We start from the raw sequence: 27412 nt of genomic DNA on the forward strand, positions 1-27412 counted from the left end.
GTGGTAGTGATGATATTGTGGTGGTGGCTGTAGTAGTAGAGGTAGTGATGATGATGTGGTGGTGGTTTTTGTAATAGTGGTGGTAGTGATGGTGTAGTAGTAGTGGTGTTGATGATGATGGAGTGGTGGTGGTTGTAGTCGTGATGATGATGTAGTGGTGGTGTACCCTATTGGTAGTGATAATGATATAGTGTTGGTGGTTGTAGTAATTGTGGTAGTGATGAAGTGGTAATGGTGGTTGTAGTAGTAGTGACAGTGATGATGTGGTGGTTGGAAAACACATTATAGGTTATTATAATACACGATTACACACATTCTCTAACTTCATTTTTTGACAGCTTTTTTGAAGCATAAATATACGCAACAGTTCTGAACCATTTTATTGTGGATTTTGATATTGTTTGTTGTTTTTCTTGTGTCGTTATGTTGACATAGAGACCGAATGAATGGTAATGTTTGCATTCCCAGCCCATGATATAATGGCGCTGAATGCTTTCATTGGTGGACACTTTTTAGGCTCCGTACGTATTCTCATTCGTTTTATTCTATGGGTAGATAACGCTTCGTTTCAGTCGCCAGCCGACTGCTGTGACTGATATAAAAGCCGACGGCACCGCGCCTTCTTTCCCTGCTTGTACTAGCCTACCTGCTTGTTGTCAAGTTCAAAGTGCCGCATCATCACGAGTTAGTGTACTAAAATAAAAGTAAAAGTAATCACGAGTTGTACTACTGCAACAGCCGAAGACGTGGATAGAAAATCTGTTACTTTTACAGTTGCACATACAGCAAATTAACAGACATGGCTAGTCTAAATGAATACTTCGAGTAAGTTTTTGTTGTATTTCTCTTTCTTTAAAAAATTAAAAGTTTTTCTAGATAGTCTATCTTTTAGTTTTAAAGATTAGGCTCATGTTTCATAATGAATTAGAAATTGAAAGCTTTGTTAAACTTTGTTGTATTCACATTATTCTCAGCCTCTAACTCTAACTAAATTAACTCATTAAGATTCAACCCGACAAAAACCAACAACGGCCAAATATGGGCGGGGCAGTCAAGACTGGCCTCAGGCCTCAGCCTCAGTACAATCCAATCGTTGTGAAGGAAATGACAGACACTGAGTCACTGTCGCAGGATGTTTTCAGCTTTGATTTTTATAAATTTGTCGACAGAAAATACAGTATGTTGTAGAAATTGCTATTTGGATCCTATTTTATTTGCGGGTGAAAATAATTGACATTGCACTTTGGTAAAAATCGGGAAAAAATTACGACTTTGGTGATGAAAAATGATTTTGATGACAATTATTGTAAACTTTAAAAAATATTATGAATAATTTATAATTCCCTTATTTGTGGGCCGATTTTGTCATTCGTGGTAACAATTTTATTGTAAAAAAAAAAAAAGAGATAGGAACTTCAGAGTTATTTTTTTTCTGTATGAAAAATAGTTGGTAAAAAAAAGGAAAATAAAAAAATGTTACACCTCTTTGCCACCGTCATTTGTGTAGAATTGTGAATTAAGCATCTCAAAGTCTTCGACCAACCACAGGTACTCTAACCAGCTGGCCAAAACAAAGACGCCTCTCACCCGTCCATGTATTATTATTATGCTATTGTTTTATGCAAGGAATATAACACCTTTCTGAGGAGTAGGCCTAGGCCTAAAAGCTAAAATCTAAAAGTAAAAAATATAATTCTGAGGAATTTGAAAGCCACATTGCTGAAATCAGCTTGAAAAAAGAACATTGTTCCTTATTTCAGAAAAATCGGTTGAAAACCAACTGTTTTACGAATAAATTTGATTTTAAAAATTGCTTAAAATTTTTTTTAGCTTTTTCTTACTATCGGTCGATTTTCTTGATTTTTATATCATTCTTTATACCTCAATGAGACGAGATCAGTGATTTACTTTGTTTCAAATGTAACTAGAACATAATTTGGCATTTTTACCTATCAACCGTGCCTGGATAATATATTCATCAACGTGGTGATTGTGACGCAACTATCCGATGACCATCTTCCAATGCTTCAGCGATGACTCAATGTTTGTGAAGTATTGAAAGTCGGTCCTAGGTTGTTTTTTGTGTTTTTTCTTTTAGGGTTAGCTCAAGATCGATGGATTTCTTTTCTATTAGGGTTTGTTATTAAGTCTTACTAAAGTCTAAGGTGTCACCGAGGTACATGGGGAATTTCCTGTGGCTTGGCAGTTTTCTAAATGGAAGGCACACAATTGAATTTTTCCTGGGTTGGCATTTAGTGAGTGTCTTCAGGGCATCTGTTAGTCTTTCCTCAATGGTCTTGAAATCAGAGGCCTGGGACGCAAGACACAGATCATCAGCCTATAGAAACCTCAGGATGTTCTCAAACTCAGGTTGGTCGTTGGTATAAATGTTGACAAGTTCCGGCCCTTGAGGGAGTCTGTTCTTTTGTGATCTCCATCCATTCCCACACAAAGACGACAGTAGGGAATTTATTATTGCAACTACTTTTGTGTACAAGTTACCCTTGTAACCTTTAGGAGCAGTTTCCTGTGATTTACTTTGTCAGGCAGCTGTCAGGTCCACGATTACAGCCCCTGTAATTTGTTTGTTCTCATAGCCATCTTCAATAGGCTTTTAACGAAATCGGGCCGGACGAGACGCCGAACCCGAACGGATCTAGCCTTCTCACGTGACCATGAACGAGATCTGGATTGTGAATAATCTCAAGCGGTATGCAGCATCGGATCTAAGGTCAGGTGATAGAGGATAGCTTGGGTTGCTGTTGGCTTCAGCTGACAAGAACCGGAGAAGGAAAGAATGGAAACTACCTCAGCTGCCCCCCCCCTACCCTGTGTTAGGGGAGGGGCAAGGTCAGTGTCATCCAATAGTATATAATTGTGCATGTGGCGCTCTACCCTAGATACGGAGAGAAAATTATAAATTGATTCCGGGGGAGGGGTTGACCCACAAACGACCGAGGTGTTGGGCTTCGGGTAGACCTTGATACGAAATCAAAGAGAAAAGGCCGCTGGTACTTGAATGGTGGAAATGGTTGGGGGTGGGGGGTAGTGACAATTAGCATGGGATGTATACATTAACATTAATAATAAAGGCAATAGATGACCAGGGATGTGTATTGTGTGTGTATTGTTTGTATATGTTTGTGTGTGTGTGTGTGCGCGTGTGTGTGAAAGGGATTACACAAAAACACCTTTCTCTGTAGCTTCCAAATGATTACGTATATACGATAAATTTGAAAACCGCATTGTTTGAATCAGCTTGCAAAAAGGAGAACATTTATCTTTGTTTCACAAAAATAGGCTTAGAAATAACATTTTTTCTAGTACTAGTAGATTGATTTTGAAATAAATATTGCTAAAATTTTTTACTTAAATGATAATTTCTTTATTTTCCGGTCGATTTTCTTGATTTATATCTCATTTTTCAATTCTCAATGCGACGAGCATGCTGATGTATCTCGTGTGATTCAAAAACGTTTAAAACACCAAGTACGTTGTTTTTTTAAAAAAACATATATATACTGAGAGTCCTGCCTCACTAATTAATTCCTGAGTGTTGAGATTGTGACGCAATTATTACATACAAGACCTTGCAGTCGAGTCGGCAGGGCTTTTGGGATACACAACCACTATTTACCCATCGGTCAGCGGTACTCTTTGATGTATACAACACTCACCGTCTTTACGCAAAGCCGCCTGCCCATAAATCAAGAGATGATCTCCTAACTGTTCACAAGCGAACTGTCAAACGAGCAATCGATGATTGGATAAGAATCTCAAGATCTCATATAATAAGGTAAGTTTTGGAGAGGTGATATCCCCCCACCCGTCATCGGAGAGAACTTTCATTGCGTTATATCATATAAATATAAGCTCCGCCTCCTCTTTCTATTCCGGAGTGACGAGATTAGACGAGAGGATGCGAGAAAAAACTGATCACGTGTCCGTTTAGTCGTTCGTTCGGTATCCGTTCGGTGTGCAACTATAACTTGGTAATGTATTGTGTCAAGTTCAGGAGTTGGTCACAGCATGATCTTTCATGGCGGAAATCAGCTTGGTCAGGTGACAGATGTTATACTGGTTGGGAAATCCTGGCTAGTATCATGCGCCCATATTCCTTGTACATTATGCACTCATTAATGTTGTTTGAAATTTCAAATTGTTCAATATTTTTACTGTATGACAAATAAATGAATTCTGTCGAATTGAATAAAGTGAAATGTCTTGAAATGAATATTTTAGATTTATCACCACCTGTGAATGTTATAGTAGAATATTCAAAAAATTCATTATAGTCTATATTATCAAGACTATGAACCAATTTATACAATTGAATTAAGCCACCTCTTTGCCTTCTTTACTTCTGATTTCATTCCATCTACATTTACCGTTTGGGTTCTGCCTTTAAGATGAAGGAAGGGTTCAATCCATTTGTGTATTTTGCCAGAAACTCCATTCTTCTTTACTTTCATTAGAAGGCCTTGATGTGTGTTTGTAATTTTATTTTGTGTAGTTTTCAGGTTTCACAAAGATTGCACTAGTGCCAGACTAGTTGCAAAGGTATAAAATCATCTTCTATCATCTTTATATATGTAATCTTTTCATTTCGTCAGAGATTGTCTAAATTATTACAACATGTATTGAGTTTCCTTTCATTCCTTCTACATTTACCATTTGAGTTCTGCCTTTAATAACAGTAAGGATTCGATTCATTTTTTTTGGTATTTTGCCGAAATTCCATTCTTCTTTACTTTCATTAGATGGCCTTAATGGTTGACATTATCAAAAGATGCTGAGAAATCAAGGTGTACTGTACTGAATCAATCTGACTTCGGTTGTTGAGACAGTTTCTGAATTTACTTAGTATTATTATTAGCTGTGATTCGCAACGTCATTTTTGCCTAAAGCCATGTTCAATGTTATTGTTTTGTTCTTTTTCCAATGTTAATCCTTTTGCTTAGTGATCCTAAATATGTATGTGTAATTTCATTGTCATTGTGCAGAGGCTTAAGTACCTTTTGGAGGAAAACTAAGAGGGATTCACAACTGGTGCCCAGACTTTGACGTGTCTTATTCCTGAGCGCACACCTTCAACTTCATGAGGTGTAAACAGCCATATATACAACACGACTATTTTGTGTCGTTTTTGGCTTTGCCAAAGATTGCGCTTGTCTTACAGAGTTATAATATCATCCTCTATCTAATTCAAGTGCCCATCACGCAATTCCGATTCATCTATCATATTTATATGTAATCTTTTCATTTAGCCTTAAATTGTCTTACTTTTCCCTGTGGTTTAAATTACCTCGGGGTGTTGTAAGCACAATTCAACTCTATACGACCACACACAAAAAATTGTCATTGAAATTGTTCGAAATTGTAAGGTGCAAATGAAATTAATTGCCAAAATTTGTTTTCTATTATTGATAATAATAATAATAATAATAATAATAATAATAATAATAATAATAATAATAATAATAATAATAATAATAATAATAATAATAATGATAATAATAATAATAATAATAATAATAATAATAATAATAATAATAATAATAATAATGATAATAATAATAATAATAATAATAAAGATGATGATGATGATTAATTGATAATAATAATAATGGTAATAATAGTAATAATAAATAATAATGATAATAATAATAATAATAATAATAATAATAATAATAATAATGAAATTTATTAATGTCACAGTTTTCCCATGGTACAGGATAGAATATAAAACAAGGAAATGTTTGATGATTATGTTTTGTTTTCATCTTGTTAGAGTAATAACGTCATAAAGTCCTCTTGAATAGTTGACCTAAATACCCAAGATTATATTTATCATGGGTCAGCATTCAGATTAATTGTAAGTGTGATGAAAACACACACACACACACACACACACACACACACACACACACAAAAGGATACTACTACTATCATCATATCAGTCGTTTAAAACAAGATATGAGGTATTGCAATAAGTATCCACTTATCTCTGATGTCAAGAACTTATGAAACTTCAATTAACACTCGTTAATTTCATTTCTTAAAATGATTTTATTGATTAATAAATCTCCACTTTTCTATTTACCTCTTGTGTGTGGTCGCTTAATTGTTGTATGCTTGTGTATTTGCAGAACGTACCCTTAATGGTGGGTTGAATTTTGTACTTTTGTGCAATAAAGATCTGCTGAACAAGTGTGTATCAAAGATGCCATACAAAGCAAGAAAGAAAAACACAAGAAAAAAAAAACATCCCAAAAAATCGTTCTTCCAGTCGAGATAGACTGATTTTTTTTGGAATGGTTTTTTTCTTTATTTTTATTTCTTGTTTCATCTGGCACCTTTCATCCACACTTGTTCCGATCTTTATCTTACACAGATGCCTGCTCCCTAATTTCTCACTTTTGTGCAATGGAGGTACTTGGTTATGGTCCTGTGGTATGATGCTGAAGGTCCCTACTTTGAGACCCATCAGAAAAGGGGGGAGGGTGGGGTTGCAAATTTGAGTCCTTAAATCAGAAAAGTAAGTGGAGCAGGCATTTATGTTCATAACAAGGAATGAAGTGAGTAGAAAAGTGCCAGAAATAAATGAAATAAAATTCCCTTTATTCATCCCCAAGGGGAAATTTGTCTATAGGGTCTTTTCCAATGGAAGACTGGAATAACCCAGGCGTCAACTGAAGTGCAATGCCACAAAATGAGCTAGGGTGAGGTGACTTGCTTAAGGCCACACAGCGGGTGGTTGGATGGGAGCATCACCCTTGAATCATATACCTATGATGTTCGCATGGGTGTACGATCCGATAGTGATGTCGTTTCTTCTTCTCTTTACTAGCCTATCCTGCTTCTTTGGTTTGTGATTGTATTTTTGACAGGGGATATTATTTTTTTTTCTGTAAATCTTCTGCCTGTTTGTTCTTGGTTATTTATAATTTAGCTTATGATATCTTTAGGTTATGATTTTGATTTACATTTGTACTATTTTTGTTAGATTGCTTGTTTTTTTTTTGTTTCAGCGGTCTCTCATATAACCTCAATTGTGTTTGAAGAGACCTAAAGCAACAAACAAAAAAAAAAAAAAAAAAAAAAAGGCCACACAATGAAGCGGGTAGTCAAACTGTACCTCTTGAGTACGAAGCAAAAATCCGTACTGCTGAGCCAGGCTGCCCTCAAGACAATAGAGAATTTAGAAATTTTTGCAGCGATGGGGGATCGAACCCACGACCTTACTGGTACGACAACTCCACCTGGCCGGGGAGAGGGTAGCACTACCATCAGAGCTATCCACCACTCCAAAAAAGTGCTATCAAACTCTGTGTCTGTCTTTAACCACTCTCTTCGACTTCTTGAGGTCATGGGTTCAACACACAAACACAGCGAAGTTTGTCCTTAAAAAAGCCTTTTGGGTTTCATGTCTAGTTCTATATTTTTATGTAAGCATTTGAGTGTGTTCCTCTTTGTTGGGATTTGTGCTTGTGTCTGGATGAGACTTGTAGGTGATTTCAAACTAAGTACATTGGTGGTATGCTCTTGGAATCTACATCTGATCCCTATTTGTTCTCAGTTCCCCTTTGTCTTACTTTTGCTTGGGTGCTTTAATTGTAATTCTAGAACTTTTTACTATCCCATTTTCTTTCTTTTTCCTGGAGCTGATATAACCTAAATGTGTTGCAAGCGCCGTAAAACCCTTAAAAACAAAAACAAACATATATTTTTCTAATTGAGCTTTATATAAAGCACAATATCCACTAAACGTGCTCATAGTGCTTTACAAGGGGTCCCTGGCCAACAGCAACTCTCAACATGTATGAGACATGAGACGATGACGGCTGTTAGGCGATATTACAATTTTTTTCGGGCAGTGACAACGCTGTTTTTGATTAGGTACTCAATTTACACCTGAGTACGGTGAGAGAATGTTGAGTAAAGAGCCTTTTCCAAGGACTCAACTATGCACTGAGCGAGGCTCGAACCCAGGACGGACCTTCCGATCCGAAAGCGAGTGTCATACCACTAGACCACGTAGCCGCACAATATTTTTAACATTGCTGTTTGCATGGATCCCATGGTAAAGGCTTTAATAGGATTCAATGCTCTGATGTCATGTCTGCCCAGCAACGAGAAGCTTGGTACTTCTTATTCTTCATGCTGGCTAGAACTTTTTCACATGTCATGTGATCAGAATGTATAAAAGTCGAAACATGATCAGATTTATAATGTTTTCTCCTCTTGATCCACTTTTATGCTCTTCTGAGAAGTATTTCATAAGGGCGTCCACCATTGTTCCGATAGTTTAGAACCAGATACTAAGTTACTATGCGTCATTACAAGGGACGTGATGTCACGACTGTTGAAGCCTATTTCATTTTGTGGATTTTGCCCTGTATCACAGCTCAAGCTTCTTTAGTTTGTAGCTTAACAAACGTTTCACACAAGGTAGATTTTGGGCATAACCTGACATCAATACAAATTTTTACTTCAGGTACATCGAGAGCCACAAAGATCTCTACATTGAAAGACTTGGTGAGGCTGTAGCCATCAGAAGTGTGTCTGCATGGCCTGAAACACGCCCGGAAATCAGACGAATGATGGAATCTGCTGGAGATGTGAGTTTATTGTTATTACAGTCCACTCCGGATAATCGCACCTCGGTTAATAGCAACTTTCAGTTAATCGCAACATTTCCCAAGAAACGGAATTAATTCTATATAATAGTCACTGGTTAATTGCAACAAACTTCAGTTAATCGCAACAAATTTTTGACCTCAAAAGGAGGCAAATTCATGGAATCAATCAAGCAAAATCTCATGATCAGATTTCATCATGGGTGAAATCATGACACGTTGAAGAATTGAGAGTGGGTGGGATTTAAAACTTCATTAGTGTATCACCACACTATTAGAGACAAAAGAGGCAGGGCTTTGCAGTTCAGGTTTGTGTGGTCATCTGTGACCATTAGACATAAGGCGAGTGGGCTGGGCATGGTTTAGACAACAGGTAGACGATGACAGTTGTGAGGAGAGACAAAGCGATGATATCCTTTGTTTAGTGATTAACAACTGTGCATTGTGGCCAACGGGTTTGGTGAGACCTCATTGTCTCTCAACACGGCTGATCTCTTGGACTCTTACAAATGTTGAGAACAAAATGTGAAAATGAATCCAATCTTAAGATGTCGGCTTACCTCAAATCTGATTGTGCTTGTCAAAATCTATACAGGGCTGTCATATATTTTTTTTATTCCAATCAAATTGCTCAGTCTGTGGTGGACTCAGAACAATGTTTACAACAACTGACTGGATTTACCATATTTGTGTAAAATGTTGCAATAGTGGGCAGGAAACTCAACTTCGGATAATTGCAACTTCAGTTAATCGCAACATTTTCGCTGATCCCAAGGTGTTGCGATTATCCGGAGTGGACTGTATTATTATTATTATTATTATTATTATTATTATTATTATTATTATTATTATTATTATTATTATTATTATTACTAATGGAGAACCCACAATATTTGTGGAGTAATACAGGCTATTAGGAACAGACTGTCATCTATTATGCTTATTATACTACTGTATTGTATTTTTAGATTTGTCTGTAATTCTGTGCCCAAAAAAATTGTGTATCTTATCTTATGAAAGGCTTAATATAGGAATTATCCTTTACATACCTTATACAATAGTTTATAATTACAGAATCTCATATAGCATGCATTGTGGCATTTGCAGAAAGTTTTACACAACTTTGAATGTAAGGAAAAATATATCAATATGCCAATGTAAAATCTAAAAATACTAACATAGAACACTGCACTGGAAAATGAAAATTGGTCATGATCGAATGAATCATAAATGTACATACAAAGTTCACAGTTTATCTTTTTTATCATTTATTGTCACAGTTCATCAGGCAACTGGGAGGCTCCGTAGAGTATGCTGATGTAGGGGAGGAAACCCTGCCAGATGGTTCCAAAATTCCACTCCCGCCTGTTATTCTAAGCAGCTTGGGTTCAGATCCCAAAAAGAAAACACTGTTAGTCTACGGCCACTTGGACGTCCAGCCAGCTCATAAGGTGTGTTTATTTTTTTATTCTCTAAGCAAGCCCATGGGAATGACACGTTTCAATGTGCCAAATTTGCTTAATGTCCCGTAATGGTTGAAACTAATAAACTCCAACCAAGACCAACAATTTCAAGAACAAGGGGTCACGACCCATGATTCCTTACAAACTTAACTTAACTTGAGCTTTTATATAACGCAATGTCCACTAAACATGCTCGACGTGCTTTACAAAGGGTCCCTGTCCAACAGCAACACATAACATCTAGATGTAGAACGAGACATGCCGTCTGTCAGGTGACATTACAAATGTTTTTCGACAGAAACAATGCTGTTGACGCCAGGTACTCATTTTACACCTGAGTACAGTAAGCGAACCCATAGTGGGCAGGGAGGTACATGCTGTGTCTTCTATCCCCCCATACCCGTTTTCCAATTGTTTCCTGTCATTGTCTTGGAATGAGATTACTTAGTTTTGTCCTGACTCTTGCCGGGGTTCCTTGGCTGGGAGGGAAACAGTCGAATGTCTAGTTATAGTTTTGGGAGATGATATTTTTTTCCTTGTAAATCATCTCTCGGTTATGCATTGTTTTATGTTTAGTTTATTATATGATTGGTAAACATTTGAGTGTATTCCTCTTAGTTGGGACCTGTGCTTGTGTCTGGATGAGACTTTTAGGTGATCTCAAACTAAGTACTTTGACGGTGTGCTTTTGGAACCTACATCTGTTCCCTATTTCAACCAATTCCCCTTTGTCTTACCTTTTCTTTTGTGCTTTAATTGTAATTCTAGAACTTTTTACTATCCCATTTTCTTCCTTTTTACTGGCGCTGACATGACCTTAATGTGTTGCAAGCGCCGTAAAACCCTTAAAAACAAAAAAAAAACAAAACAGTAAGCGAATGTGAGTAAAGAGCCTTTTCCAAGGGCTCAATTATGAGCCTAGCAGAGCTGCCAACCTACCGCAAAAAATGCGGAATTGTACGCATTTTCAGCGATTGTACGCTTGTACGCATTTCCCCCAAGATTGTACCCATTTTCAGTGTACAGAGTCACTTCAGTTTTCTTTAGTTGTAATTCATATTATTACTAGCCTATTGAGAAACCTTGGTGATCAAGTGGATGTTCATATATTTTTTTGACCAATTATGATCTTCATGCTGGGAGGTAGAATTCTGAAAGGATTGGATTTTAGTCTTGGGAACATCATTGTTGCTGCAATTGAGCTTGTGCAGTGTGACTTTATATAAGTATACCTTCCTCTTACTTTCACAATGGTTAGTTTCAGTCGATTTCAGGATTGTACCCATTTTTATGAAATCTCCCCCATTTTGAGGTCCCATTGTACACATTCTCATCAGATGGGGTTGGCAGCTCTGGCCTAGTGAAGCTTGAACCCAGAACCTTTTGATCTGAAAGCGAGTGTCATACCACAAGACCACAAATAAATAATTAAAATCAAAGAACTTAGCATCCACAGCAAAAGACTGAGCTGTGGAAGGAAAAGACACATGATTAGAGAGGCAGCTGAGGCATCCTGATCAGATGATTAGGAAGTGAAAGGCCTTAAGTCAGTAAGTCGTTCTGAATAGGGCTTGTGTAAAACATGCGACAATACACCAAAGGTGGACTGCAAGTAAAGGAACAAGAACGGGCTGGGGAGATCTTTCTTGCTTTGTCCTCTGTCTTCCCTATCTATTTGTCTACTTTTTTTGAGACTGCTGTCTGTCCCGGAAATTGTTTACTTGGTTTAGTCCTAACCCTAAACAGGATCCTTAGCCCAGAGGGAAACACTCAAATGTCTTGTTCTTCTTTTAAGGGATTTCAGAAATCAGAATTAACTCCGGATGTATCGGCTTTATGGTTTTTAAGGGTAACTTTTTGTCACTTTATTTTGTCCTAGAATTCATTTTGTTCATTCCCAAGGGGAAATTTGTCTTTAGGGTCTGTTCCAAGGGAAGACTGGAATAACCCAGGCTTCAGCCGCAAAGTGAGCTAGGGTGAGGTGACTTGCTCAAGGCCACAAAACGAGGCAGGGGTAGTCTCTGTACCTTTAGGGTATAAAGCAAAGACCGTGCGTACCACTGAGCCACGCTGCCCCTAAGGATGTTAATTGTGTTTGATAAAAGATAGCATAATGCATAAAAGATTGCATGGCAAGTGAAAGAAGTGTAAAGTTCATAGAGTATATCATATCATTGCGACACTTCAAACGTTATCTCTCTTTATCAAAATGATATTGTTCAACGTGTTTTAATCAGCAAGAGAAGTTCAAATGTTATCACTACATCATCTGTGATGTAAGTCATACTCATGTGTTTGACACACAACACATATAATGTAAATGTCACAAAGAACTAGAATTTGGTCAATAGATGGCTGTGTGGTTAATTAGTCATTGCAGGAACACCTAGAGGTCCTAAGTTCAAGGCCTATCCTATCATTAGCATCTCATGTTTTCCCCCTTTGAACAAGAAAATTAACCACTTTGCGGCACTAACCTTTTTGCTGATGCTTCCGTTATATATGTTTTTTTCTGGGTTTTGAAAAAATCCTACTAAGATTGGTGTCCTCGTAAAATAAAGTTACAAGTACAGGGTTTGGGGTTTTATTTTATTTGGGGGGGTGGGGGGGGGGGGGAGGCGGGGGTTGGTTCAAATTTTTAATAGCTCAGATCATAGAGCATTTGTCTCACAAGCAAGGAACTGATATCCAAGCCTGCCATCCCTCCTGATTTGATTGGAAATTCACTGATCTGGTTGTCCTGCTCCCGAACTCCCAATAACAGGTATATATTTATTCTTTGAAAAAGATTGTAATCTTGCCTAACAAGTGTCATGTCTTGTCCTACATGTTAAGTGCTGCTATTTTCCAGGGACCCCATTGTAAAGCACTTTGAGTGCGTTTAGGGGATATTGCGCTATATAAAAGCTCAATTTTTTTTTAAATAAATATTTTTCAATATGTTGGAATTTGGCAGGTATTGGACTATAATTTTTCAATTTTTTTTATTTTTCCTAGGACGATGGATGGGACTCTGAGCCATTTGAAATGACCATCAGGGATGGAAAGATGTACGGCAGAGGCTCCACTGATGACAAGGTAACTCACATAACCTATCAAACTCTGGGGATGCCCAGAGATCAACTGTTCATTCCTTTTATAAAGTTGGATTTTCTTATATAGATGGAGCAAAATTGACGTCACTCAGATCTTTGTTATTGTTTTTTTTTGGCCAGCCATTTTTATGAGTAGATCTCACTAAATTGTATTAATTAGACTATCAGCGTTTAAGGTTGTGCATAGTTTTGTGCGGCTATGTGGTCTAGTGGTATGACAGTTGCTTTCAGATCGGAAGGTCCTGAGTTCGAGCATCGATCGGCACATAGGTGAGTCATTGGAAAAGGCTGTTTACTCCCATCTCATTCTCTCACCGTACTCAGGTGTTAAATGAGTATCTAGCTGTAAACAGCGTTGTCTCTGTTGAAGAAGATTGTAATATTGCCTAATGTATCGGCGTCATGTCTCTTTCTCCATGTTACGCGTTGCTCTCTGTAAAGCGCTTTGAGCACTTTTAGTGGATATTACGCTATATAAAAGCTCACTTTTTTTTGGGGGTGTGTTGGTTCGATATATCGGGCTGGTGGATGATGTGGGTTTTTAAATAAATGCATAGCAATATGTTTCTAATCCATTATTCTTAAACAAAAGGTGGGGGGGGGGGGGTTCAAATAGTTCAGTTCGCAGAGACTCTCTTCACATGCAAAAGGATCAAGATCAATCCCTTGTGAAGTCGAGATTTTCTTCTGACCCTATTGTCAACTCAGCAGTGATTGGGTAGCTGAGTTTGTTAGATCTGGTGGAAAGTACTTTTGTCAATTTTGCGCTATAGAAGCCCAGATAAACTCCGTTTTCATCATGGGCCTTATGACTCTGAGGAATTTTATTCTTAAAAGAAACGAGTAAATATATGAATCTTAAAGTGTGCATGCGTAAATATCTAGGCATCTCTTTATATGTGTATGTAGTATATCTATAATTTGTTTACTTATTATTTATTATTGCCATCCATTGTGAAGCACTTTTGAACATGTTATTCATTGTAATATTTGGTTTGGGACTTGAAACGTATGTTCAGAATAATTCTTAATATAATACATTTCAAGCCTTTCACCAGATGATATAATCAATTATGGAATAATTGATTAAAGCTTGTAAAAGCAGTATTTTGTAAAGTGATGTTTACAATATTTAAGAGTTAAATTTCTGGTTCGAGGAATGGGTTCAGATTTAAGTTGTTTTTTTTTTTTTACCTTCCCATCTTTTTCCATTTTGCTGACACTGAAAAAATGGCCTAAAAGTATTACAAGTGCCTTAAAACCCTTTAAAACAATAAACAAACCATCCATCCCTCTTACTATTGCTATTGAATGTTTATCGTCAATTTCTTAGGGTCCAGTTTTGGGGTGGCTCTACTGCATTGAGGCTATGCAAGCATTAAAGATGGACATTCCAGTCAATTTTAAGGTGAGGCATATTTGAGAAGTTTGATAATAATAATGAAAATAATAATAATAATGATAATATCTTCATTGTCCATGAAGGAAATTTTTCATATGGTTACAGCATATATATGATATACGCAAACAGACATATATGAAACAAAAAGTGCGAAACCACACGTACACATACACACTCACAGACTCACGCTTAAATAGGCAGAGCTTATTCATTAAACATATGAATAAAAGCTTTAAAAATATATAATTGTGTCTATAATTATTTCTGTACAATGCAGGTAATTACATTTCGGGAGGTGAATTTTTGTTAAAAGTCAGCCAGGTATTAAAACTTATGCACAATGCCTTGAGAAAATGCAGCCTTTTTATTTGCTCAGTTGGTAGAGCACTTGTCGTGCAAGCAAAGGGACTGGATTCAGTCTTGTATGCAGTTGAGGTTTTTTCTGACCCATCTATCTGTCAACTCACTTCGCACTGATTGGATAGCTGGACCTATGATGTCCGACATATGTGTCAGTGCATGACATATTCAGTCAGAAGGTGAAAATTCTGGATTTCCATATTTTTGCATTTTCTGAAAGAATATGATCCCAAGAGCATCGTAATCTTTATTTGAAGTAGATTTGGTGATTTTTCATGAAGTTATGGTCAGATGTATGGGAAAGGCATCCAGTAACTTTTCTCAAATTTCATACTTTTTCCTAGCTGTAAAAAATATTTGAAATTAAGTGAAATTAAGCTTCAATATTTCCCAAAGATGTACAAAAAGGGTTGATTTAATCATTTATGATAAGAGCTCATTTTATGATAAAAACTAAACTTGGCAATATCACCATCCGACTGATTATGTCATTCACTGTAACATATAGTGCTTGTGATAGAATAGCATTCTATCCAAAGGAGAGCGCACTATTGTTTTCCTTCATTTAAAACTGCATAAACTGTGAAAAAACTCAGGCACCATGGGAATTCTTTTATTTATTTACAATGTTGCCAATTTTCAGTATATTTACGGAATTCAATATGTTATAAGCCCTCAGTATATTTTCCAATCACCTGGTAAACGGAAAATGAGTAAGTACAAAATACCTTTTTGCTGGAGTTTAGCACTCAGAAAGGGGTCGGACAATGTATTTGCGTAAAAGTTCAGTAAATTTTTGCCTCTTGAATTGGCAACCCTGTACTTATTTTTGACAAATAGTGCAATAGTGCATCTGGGAAGTAAAGGTGCCCAGTGGTTAAGGCATTGTACTGTGACCCAGAAGGTCTTGAATTAAAGCACTTTAGTTGTTGATTTTTTTCATCCTTGGGCAAGATTATTAACCCCCATTTGCTTACTTGGGACTACTTTGGTGATTCCTGTTGGGTATCTTTTTCAGTTCGTCTCCCCATTTTTTATAAAAATGAATCCTAAATGAAGTCCCATCTTTTCAGTTCATCTTCTTATTTTTTTTATATAAATGGATCATAAATTATGTCCCATCTTTTCAGTTCATCTTACTATTTTTTATATAAATGATCATAAATTATGTCCCATCTTTTCAGTTCATCTTCTTATTTTTTACATAAATGAAGCCTAAATGATGTCATATCTTTTCAGTTCGTCTTCTCATTTTTTATATAAATGAATCCTAAATGTTGTCGTATCTTTGCAGTTCGTTTTCTCATTTTTTATATCACTAAATCTTAAATGTTGCCGTATCTTTACAGTTCGTCTTCTCATTTTTTATATAAATGAATCCTAAATGTTGTCGTATCCTTTCAGTTCGTCTTCTCATTTTTTATATAAATGAATCCTAAATGTTGTATCTTTTCAGTTCGTCTTCTCATTTTTTATATGAATGAATCCTAAATGTTGTCGTATCTTTTCAGTTCGTCTTCTAATTTTTTATATAAATGAATCCTAAATGTTGTCGTATCTTTTCAGTTCGTCTTCTCATTTTTTATATAAATGAATCCTAAATGTTGTCGTATCTTTTCAGTTCGTCTTCTCCTATTTTATATAAATGAATCCTAAATGTTGTATCTTTTCAGCTCGTCTTCTCATTTTTTATATCAATGAATCCTAAATGTTGTCATTTCTTTTCAGTTCGTTTTCTCATTTTTTATATAAATGAATCCTAAATGTTGTCGTATTTTTTCAGTTCGTCGTCTCATTTTTTAAATATAAGTGAATCCTAAATATTGTTGTATCTTTTCAGTTTTGTTTCGAAGGAATGGAGGAGTCTGGATCTCTTGGCCTAGATGAATTGATAGAAAAGAGGAGAGATGATTTCTTTCAGGTAAATAAAGACTTTCTCCTGGATAATCTGTGGAATATACTAATGTGGTGTAGTGGTATGCCACTCGCTTTCGGATCAGAAGGTCCTGGGTTCGAGCTTCTCTCGGCGCATAGTTGAGTCCTTGGAAATGGACTCTTTTCTCACACTCTCACCTTAATCAGGTGTAAAATGAGTACCTGGTCATTAACATCGCTGTCTCTGTCAGAAGCATTGTATTATTGCCTAACAGGTGTTTGTGTCTCATCCTACATGTTACGTGTTGCTGTTTGTCAGGGACTCATAGTACAGTACTGTCAGTACATTTAGTGGATATTGTGCTATATAAAAGCTCAAGCTCAAGAATAGATTGTGTATAGAAAGTTATAGAAAAATCATTGAATATAGATTAAAATATTGAATACATTTATCATATACTTTTTTCTTGAAATAATTGAAAATAAGATTAAAAGGTTGAACACATATACACTTTTTCTTGAAATACGTAAAAAAAGACTAAAAGTTTGAACACATTTACACTTTTTCTTGAAATACTTAAAAATAAAATTAGAAGCTTTAATACTTATACACACTTTTCATGATATAATTGATAATGATAATATCCATTATCTCAATAACTCAAAAAATATCTCCTTTAAAAAATCCTAGTAACCAATTGAAAAAATAATTATGAAGTCATCATTTGATTTTTTACGGTTATATTGCTCTATGTTATATGTTTGTGTTGAGAACATAGCTATTTGGCTTAATTGCTGGCTAACAAACTTCTCATCGTTTATGTGTGTGTTGAACCCATGACCTCAAGAAGTCGAGAGCGGCTCAAGATAGACACTACGCTTGATACAACTTTTCTTTGGAGTGGTTGGTGGCGTCGATTACAGAGCTACCCTCATGCGGTTGTGGGTTCAAACTCTCATCGCCGCAAATTTTTTATACTCTATTGTCTTCTGGCACTTTTCTACTCATTTCATTTCTTGTTTTTTTTAGACAGCCATTTTGGTGAATAGTTTTCACAAAATTCTATCAATCAGACTATAAACGTTCAACGTTACACATAGTTTTGTGCGTTGGTACGTTATATCTGGCTGGTGGTTGTTGTGAGTATTTTACCTAAACGCATAACATTTAATTAATGATTTTATAAAGACCGACTTGCCATCTCTTTAGGGTGTAGATTTTGTGTGCATCTCTGACAACTATTGGTTGGGCAAGACCAAGCCTTGCATCACCTATGGTCTGAGGTAAGGGACATGTCACCCACTAATTTTCAATCTGGAATATGTGTCAGTGCATGACATGATCAGTCGGAAGGTAAAAATTTTGGATTTGCATTTAAAAAAAAAAAAATTTCATTTTCTGAAAGCATATACTCCCCAGAGCATTTTAATCTTTATTTGAAGTAAATCGGGTGATGTTTCATTAAGTTATGGGAAAGGTATCCAGCAATTTTTCTCAAATTTCATACTTTTTCAACTGGGCTAGCTGTAAAAAATATTTGGAAGTGAAATTAAGCTTTGATATTTCATGAAGATATACAAAAGGGTTGATTTAACCATTTATGACAAGAACTCATTTTTGATAAAAAATTGACCTTCTAACTAAACTTGGCACTATCTTAGTTTGAAGCTTTTCACCATCCGACTGATTATGTCATTCACTGTAACTTATTATGTTGGGATGTACTGGTTGGAAGTATCAAATTAAGAAATTAAGGAGCTGTGCAATATAAAGATCTGAAAAAGTGTGTATGAAAGGTGCCAGACAAATCAAGAAAGAAAAATACAGGGAAAAAGAAACATCCCAAAAAATCAGTTGACCTCGACTGCGGATTGAACCACGTACCTTCTGATTACTGGTCAGACATGCTACCATTACACATTGGTTGGATGTAGCAAGAAACATGAGATTACTTGGTTTTGACCTGGCCAGATACCCTGGCTGTGAGGGAAACAGTCAACAAATATTTAGTTAGTTTTGGGAGATGATATTTTTTCCCCCTTGTAAATCATCTCTCATGCACTGTATTATGGTTTGTTTATGTATTATATATGATTTGTAAACATTTGAATGTATTCCTCTTAGTGGGGACCCGTGCTTGTGTCTGAATGAGACTTTTAGGTGATCTCAAACTAAGTACACTGATAGTGTGCTCTTGAATCTACATCTATTCCCTATTTGAACCAATTCCCTTTTGTCTGCCTTATTCTTGGATGCTTTAATTGTAATTCTAGAGCTTTTTACTATCCCATTTTCTTCCTTTTTACTGGCGCTGATATGACCTAAATGTGTTGCAAGGGCCGTAAAACTCTTAAAAACAAACAAGAGCTGCCAACTGTAAGCCAAAAAGATGTATTTTTATGCTTTTTAAATCAAATCACACTTTCTCTCTATTTGTCTCTAAATGTCCAAGCCAACGGTTCTTTCGACAAACATTAAAAGTCTTTCATGTTAAACCTTTTTCTTAAGCAATTAATAATTTGTAGATAACTAAGAGCTATGAGTGGACAGAGGGGTCAGAAAAATCTGTCAGCTCACTGGGATCGAACTTGGTCCCTTTGTGTGTGAAGCGAGTGCTCTACCAACTGAGCTATATGTGGACCCCCAAAATCAAATTGTATATATATTTTATTTATTTATTTTTTAAAATTTTTGTGGTCTAAATTTCATGATTTATTTTCAGAGGAATTTGCTACTTTTTCATTGATGTGGAATGTGCTGACAAAGATCTTCATTCAGGAGTTTTTGGTGGGACTGTGTGAGTATTGCGTGACCTACAAGTATTTTTTTGACTTTTCAGTTTTGTATAATTTTAGGAACGGGACTTCCCGTTTTTTATGGATTATAAGACATATCAGACTAAAACTGTACCACCTATTTTATGAATTGTTTTCATCAATTTTATCCTAAAAGCTAAAAAGAATAACAAGCTTTTATATAGTGCAATATCCACTAACTATGCTCAAAGTGCTTTACAAAGGGTCCCCGATCAACAGCTACTCATAAAATGTAAAACGAGACATGATACCTGTTAGGCGATTATACAAAAAAAATTTCACCTGAGTACAGTTGGAGTATGTGAATAAAGAGCCTTTTCCAAGGATTCAACTATGTGCCAAGAGAAGCTCAAACCCAGGACCTTCTGATTCGAAAGAGAGTGTCATACCACTAGACCACATATCCTACTATAAGCCACTTCAGGTATAAGCCACAGCTTCTTCAATTCAACTCAAGCCATACGTGTAGGTATTACGGTAGTTGGAGAGAAAGATGAGTAAATGTGACTCATATATAAGGATACAACACAAAACAAATGAAAATCATAGGCCGAAACATCGTTTTTGTGTGTGTGTGTTATTCCATTATATATGAGTCACATTAACTCACTTTATCTTTCTCTCCATCTTATTTCCTCATTTAGGCATCTCTAGTTTTTGGTTTACGGTAGTTCAATGAGTAAATAGGAGCCAATATGTGATTTCGATGTTAATCTCTAAATTTTAAAGCCATCCATTTGTATTTATTCTGTGCTGCTCTTGGGTCTTGTGGTATGATACTCGCCCTGGGACCTCAGTTGAGTCCTTGGCAAAAAGCTCCTCACTACAATTTTTCACCATACTCAGGTGTGAAATGAGTACCTGACCAGTACCAACATTGTTGAAAAAAAAATTAAAATTTTAAAGCGTATTAGAGACATCATGCTTTAAGTGTTTCTGTTTGCTTGGGATCCTTTGTGAAGTTTTTAATGTGTTTTAGCACATTCTGGTAGCTATTAATCTATATGTTTTTTTTTTTGGTTGTTTTTCTTTTCAGACACGAAGCTATGAGTGATGTCATCGCCCTGATGTCCTCTCTTATTGATGCCAGAGGACAGATCCTGGTGCCTGGAATTCACGACTCCGTCAAGCCTTTGACCGAAGAAGAGGCTGCTACCTACCAAGACATTGAATTTGATAAGGTATGAGCTGTAAAGAGAGGTCACCTGATAGCTCTGTTGTTAAATAAAGCACTCGCTTTGCTTTGCATATTACCGGGTGTAGTCGGAAAACATTTTTTGACCCACCCTGTCCACCAAGCAGTGATTGGGGCAGCTGGGTTGGAAAATACTTTAGGATAGATAGTGTCCTATTCAAAGGGTAGCAAGCAATCACTGTTGTCTGTTTCACGCTATACGTTGTTGTTGTTATTATTATTATTGTTATTTTTTATTATTATTATTAATATTAATCATATAATTAATCCAGGATGACTATGCCAGGGACATTGGGACCACCAAGCTATTGAAGGATACCAAAGAAGAGGTGCTCATGGCCAGATGGAGATACCCTTCTCTTTCTCTTCATGGTAAGTTACAAGTTATAGATTTAATCCTTTACTAATCAAGTAAAAGACTTTCGATTTTATTTCATTGCATTTTCTATTACAACTTTTATCTTATTTTATTTGCCATTGTCACGTGATGAATCAAGTCACATGATCAACACACTTGCTTTTGTTCAATTTGTCACACCCATAAATTGAACTGGAAAAAAAAAAAACCAAACAAAAATATAAAAAGTCGATTTCAGATGAACTACGCGATATCAACCATATTTCAGTTCTTCACAACACCATCTGAATAACTATTGTCTCCGTAATACTTTCTAATTATTTTTTTTTTCTTCGAAGCAAACATCACAGGTGAACTTCTCTTTCGCAACTAGCGAGCCCAATAAAGAGTCATTTTTGGGGGGGAGGTTTTACTTGCAAAAGTGGGTACTTTCAATGATCTGTAATTTTCAACGTTTTTTTTTTTTTAAAAGCCAGTGTCAATATCAACTGGACTTTTTTCGACCCTGTCATTTGTAAAGTAGTCCTTCATGCATGCTATTTCCTGCCCATCTTTGTTTTTGTTTATTAATCTTAACAATGCCACTACAACATTATCTCATTTGTCTGTAGTGTTTCATTCATCCTATTTTGTTGATAAAGGGGAAACCCGAAACGTCCATAAATTTATTTTTTTAATATTGAACTTTATATAGCTCAATATCCACTAAACATGCTAAAAGCGCTTTACATGGGGTCCCTGACCAACAGCAACACTTTTTGGATCAGAAGGTCCTGGGTTCGAGCCTCGCTCGGTGCATAGTTGAGTCCTTGGAAAAGGCTCTTTACTCACATTCTCTCACTGTACTCAGTGTAAAATGATTACCTGGCCGTTAACAGCATTGTCTCTTTCCGAAAAATGTAATATCTCCTAACAGGCTTCATGTCCCGTCCTAAATGTTAAATGTTGCTGTTGACCACTGACCCCTTGTAAAGCGCTTTGAACACATTAAGTGGATATTGCGCTATATAAAGGCTCAATTTTAAAAAAAAGAAAATAACCAACAGAAGTATTTTCTTCAGGATCTACTACAGGGGAAGACAGAAATAATCTAGGGTATCAGCTGCAGTACACCACTCACTGCAAAGTGGGTTAGGATGAGCTAGGTGAATCGTGAAAGCCATAGGTTCTGTAGGACTATCATTCTTTTTTTCTCCCTTTATCGCAGGTATCGAGGGTGCTTTCAGTGGGGCTGGATGTAAAACAGTCATTCCTCGTAAAGTGATTGGGAAGTTTTCAATCCGTCTAGTTCCTCATCAGACCCCTTTGGAGGTGGAAACCCTTGTCATAAAGTACCTCAACCAGATACACGCGCAGCGAGGGAGCCCTAACAGATTGAGGTAGTTATTAATGATATACACGGGGGTCCTGATAGCTCAATTGATTGATAGAGCACTTGTCTCTAAAGCACTGTCGATCTTTTGGTGCAGTCAAGACTATTTCTGATCCCCCACCGCTGTCTACCCAGCAGTGATTGGGAGCTGGGTCTAATTGACATAGGTCTCAGTTTTCTGCTATCCCCATTTTGTTCGCAATGGCTCCACTAAAACTAAAAGAGTTGCTGGGGGATGGGGGTGGTGCCTCCGAGTAACTCTCCCCCCCCCCCCCCCCCCCCCCACTTATCCTTACCCTCCCTTCTCAACCTCTGGTGTTTTTTTGTTATAAAGTAGTTAGCGTCTTTATATTTTACATTATTTTCAAACTGTGTGTAAACAGTTTTCATTTATTGAAGCTTTTGGTGAGATTGATACATTGCAACAACTGTTCAGTCAGTGCCACTTTCTCCTTTTTCCAAATTTTGAGTCGCGACCTATGAATCGATCTCATTGAAAGGATTTTGTAATAGACTTGCGTCCAATCCAAAAGATAGCAACTAGTCCATTAAGTAAGTATTTAGTCCTTCAGAGACATTCGATGAAGCTGGAGTTTATCCTGGTTTCTATAGCGTGAAACGGACAATAGCAATCCTATGGATATGTCCCTAGTCTGTCGCAAAGTACTTTCCACCAAATCTAAGATTCGGCTACCCATTCACTGCTGGGTGGACAGGGGGAGGGGGTGGGTCAGAAATCTCGACTGCACCCGGGATCAATCTTGGTCCTTTTGCGTGTGAAGTGAGTGCTCTACCAACTGAGCTATCGGGACCCCCATTCTTCTGTCCATTAAAGGTTGCATAAACCAGGATAGAGATAAGTGTAACTGTAGCCAACTCACAACTATGTGTAATCTTTAATGTTACATTATGAGAATAAATAAAAGCATTTTTTAAAAAAGGGATGTGTGACATCACCTTCATGTAATCTGTAAACTATCTATCAGGTGTCACCAGTTTCTATACACACATTACCTCTCTATCAGATGTCACCAGTTTCTATACACACATTACCTCTCTATCAGTTGCCACCTGTTTCTATACACACATTACCATTATATCAGATGTCACCAGTTTCTATACACACATTACCATTCTATCAGGTGTCACCAGTTTCTATACACACATTACCTCTCTATCAGATGTCACCAGTTTCTATACACACATTCCCTCTCTATCAGTTGCCACCTGTTTCTATACACACATTACCATTCTTTCAGATGTCACCAATTTCAATAAAGACATTACCATTCATCAGATGTCACCAGTTTCTATACACACATTACCATTCTATCAGATGTCACAGTTTCTATACACACATTACCATTCTATCAGTTGTCATCAGCTTCTATACACACATTACCATTCTATCAGATGTCACCAGTTTCTATACACACATTACCATTCTATCAGATGTCACCAGTTTCTATACACACATTACCATTCTATCAGATGTCACCAGTTTCTATACACACATTACCATTCTATCAGATGTCACCAATTTCTATAAAGACATTACCATTCTATCAGATATCACCAGTTTCTATACACACATTCCCATTCTATCAGATGTCACCAAGTTCTGTACAAGTTTTTTATTGCTTTATTTTTCCATAGCGTCACGAATTCTCATGGTGGCAGACCATGGATGAGTGACTTCAATGATCCCAACTATCTTGCAGGGCGTAGAGCTATGGAGATGGGTAAGTAAAGTATAATATGAAGAGGAGGAAAACGAATAATAATTATAGTAAGTAGAATAATGATAGTGATGATTGTTATAATAATGGTTTATTGTTATTATAATCTTCATTGTCATCATCTTCATCACAGTCGTTATCATCGTCTTCATCATCATTGTTAATATTGTTGTTATTATTATTACTATTGTTGCTATTATTATTATTATTATTATTATTATTATTATAATTATTATTATTATTATTATTATTATTATTATTATTATTATTATTATTATTATTATTATTATTATTATTATTATTATCATTTATATTGTTCTTCCTCTTCTACTTCTCCGTCATTGTCGTCATGATGTAGAAACCTACAAAGGTGAATAGGTGTACACATTCTTTTAAAAAATTGGAAAAGAAATGGGGTGGGTGAAGGTCTGTGGTTTTTAAAGTGGTCATTCAAGGCCATGAGTTCCATGGAGCAGGAGTTTAACCCGGTTTCTATAGAGTTGGTATCCCAAACTAACAGTTCGTTATACAAATAGCAAAAATTGAATGACAAAGCCACGTGCGACTTCCCAAAACATGGAAAATAACACTTTATTTATCAAAATTGGAAAATAAATTTTAAAAGTTATGGGTTTTTAAAGTTTCATTTTTTTTATGATTTGTGAAGAAAAATAAGTAATAGGTTTTGTTTACATAGATGGCGCTGTGCGTTGAAACAAGCTATCAGGCCCAATTTTTGCTATTGTAGTCTTCAAAAGCTGATGATTTTGCTGGTATAGGTTTTTCACCATTAACTTAAATCCAAGAGAAAGAGAGACTGTTCAAAGAGACCTCATTTTTTGATGATTTGTGAAGAATCATTCACCTGTTAGCAGCAGTAGTTTTGGATAGAGTGAAATGGACAGCAGAAATGCTTTCTATCCTTTGAATAGGATGCCAGTTGATTGCAAATTACTGGAAGCCTGCGGGAAGAATAAATGAAATATTGTGAAGAGCATTGAGCATCGTTAATGTTATGAAAATGCGTTATATAAATGTTCATAAATTTATTTATTTACTTATTTATATTTTGTTGAAGCAACTAATAATGAAAAAAAAAAGGTCAACAAAAAATAACTATTAACATAAATCTAAATATCATCCACAGTTTACGGAGTGGCCCCAGACTTGACTCGTGAGGGTGGTAGCATTCCTGTGACCTTGACCTTCCAAGAGGCTACTGGCAAGAACGTCATGCTGCTGCCCATGGGTTCCTGCGATGATGGCGCTCATTCACAGAATGAAAAACTCAACATTTCAAACTATATTAAAGGGGTGGGTTACAGTAGAAAGAGGTTTTGTGGTCTTGTTGTATTACACTCGCATTCGGATTGAAAGGTCCTGGCTTCGAGGCTCGCTCAGCGCATAGTTGAGTCCTTGGAAAGGCTCTTTACTCACATTCTCTCACTGTACTCAGGTGTAAAATGAGTACCTGGCCGCCAACAGCATTGTCTCGGTAGGAAAAGCAAAATAGTAATATTGCTTAACAGGCGTCATGTCTCGCTGTACGAACATGTGTAGTGGATATTGCGTGATATAAAAGCTCAGATTGGGGGGGGGGGTTGTATATGATAATTCCTCTTATGTGATGTCAAGAAAAAGTCGTTAATCTGTCTCATCTTTTAGCTTAGTCAAGCAATGTTGAGTGTGTCCTTTAACTAGATAAGAGACAACGACATCCAGGGTGGGTGTTATTCTTTTTAGGACAATGTAATGTCGGCCTCCCCTGGACTGATGGGCTCTTCTTCAGTCAGTTCACAGATTTGCTTTCTTCTTTCCCCCTAAATCATTTATCCTCTCCATGCGGCTTTCTGTCTTTTTCTGGAATGAGTTGATTTGGTTTCGTCTGATCCCTGCATAGGTATTATGCTGAGAGGGTAATGGATGGATTTATCTTTCTTTGTGAGAGAGGATACAAATTTATTTTTTTCTTCTAGTCATTGTTAAGATTTTACTGTAATGCGCATAAGGAGGGTGTTTATTTTATCTCAAAATTAGTTTTAAGTTATACACAGGGACAGTTTCCTCAAAATCCTCAGGACATGCAAAAAAGTTTGAGATCTATGATGGATCAAAGTAAACTTTGGACAAAAGATAATAAGGGAAAAATTTGAGACGTTCGAAGGAGTTGGAGCAAATAGTTCACTCAAGGATGTCTTACTGGAGTCTAAGCTTAAAATTCAATTTTAACCATCTGGTTCACCCCAACATATTACTTATACTTATACTTGAGATTTTATATAGAGCAATGTCCACTAACTGTGCTCGAAGGGCTTTACAAGGGGCCCTGGCCAATAGCAAAATGTAACATGTAGGACATGACATGACGCCTGTTATGCAATATTACAATTTTTTTTTTGCAGACAGAGACAATGCTGTTAAAGGCCAGGTACTCATTTTACATCTGAGTATGGTGAGAGAATATGGGTAAAGAGCCTTTTCCAAGGACTCAACTATGAGCCGAGCAAGGCTCGAACCCAGGACCTTCCAATCCGAAAGCTAGTGTCATACCACATAGCCACACATAATACCATTTAATGGGACAGCGTGGATCAGCTGTATGGTCTTTGTTTCATACCCAAAAGGTACTGAGTTTGACCAACCGTCTCGCTGTGTGACCTTGAGCAAGTCACCCCACCTTTGCTCACCATGGGGCACTGCACTGCGGCTGACGTCTGGGTTATTCCAGTCTTCCTTTGAAAAATTTCCCCTTAGGGGTGAATAATGGGAATTTATTCATTTATTATTGGTCACAAATATTATGACCAAAAAAAAGTAATAAACAAAAATGAATCGAACAGCTTCAAAATATAACAAACTACCAAAATCAAAACGTTTCAAGCTCAAAACCCTTCCTTCTTGATGGGGTTCCCGACCTCCCATAGTGGGCAGGGAGGTACTTGCTGTGTCTTCTATCCCCCTGTATCTTATTTTCCAATTGCTTTCTGTCTTTGTATTGGAATAGGATTACTAAGTTTTGTCCTGATCCTGGTCGGAGTCCTTGGCTGGGAGGGAAACAGTTAAGTGTTTATAGTTTTCGGTGATGATATTTTTTCCT

At 36.6% G+C, this 27412-nt stretch overlaps 1 protein-coding gene across 1 annotated transcript in view; it reads left to right on the forward strand.

Annotated features, from left to right (window-relative positions):
- Positions 1 to 581: 581 nt before the first annotated feature.
- The window catches only part of LOC144978515 (cytosolic non-specific dipeptidase-like), a 28134-nt gene continuing 1303 nt past the window's right edge, over positions 582 to 27412 (forward strand). Inside the window, exons 1-13 of the mRNA XM_078924691.1 lie at positions 582 to 825; positions 8498 to 8621; positions 9920 to 10090; positions 13100 to 13180; positions 14531 to 14605; positions 16800 to 16880; positions 18045 to 18118; positions 19558 to 19632; positions 20688 to 20832; positions 21119 to 21218; positions 22412 to 22583; positions 24233 to 24318; positions 25463 to 25629. Coding sequence (XP_078780817.1) covers positions 800 to 825; positions 8498 to 8621; positions 9920 to 10090; positions 13100 to 13180; positions 14531 to 14605; positions 16800 to 16880; positions 18045 to 18118; positions 19558 to 19632; positions 20688 to 20832; positions 21119 to 21218; positions 22412 to 22583; positions 24233 to 24318; positions 25463 to 25629 — 1377 coding nt within the window. The 5' untranslated portion in view covers positions 582 to 799. The remainder of the gene's footprint in view (positions 826 to 8497; positions 8622 to 9919; positions 10091 to 13099; positions 13181 to 14530; positions 14606 to 16799; positions 16881 to 18044; positions 18119 to 19557; positions 19633 to 20687; positions 20833 to 21118; positions 21219 to 22411; positions 22584 to 24232; positions 24319 to 25462; positions 25630 to 27412) is intronic.

The sequence above is a fragment of the Berghia stephanieae genome, chromosome 8 (assembly GCF_034508935.2).
Source record: "Berghia stephanieae isolate SIO BIC M18660-M18661 chromosome 8, UCSD_Bste_1.3, whole genome shotgun sequence".
Lineage (NCBI taxonomy): Eukaryota > Metazoa > Mollusca > Gastropoda > Nudibranchia > Aeolidiidae > Berghia > Berghia stephanieae.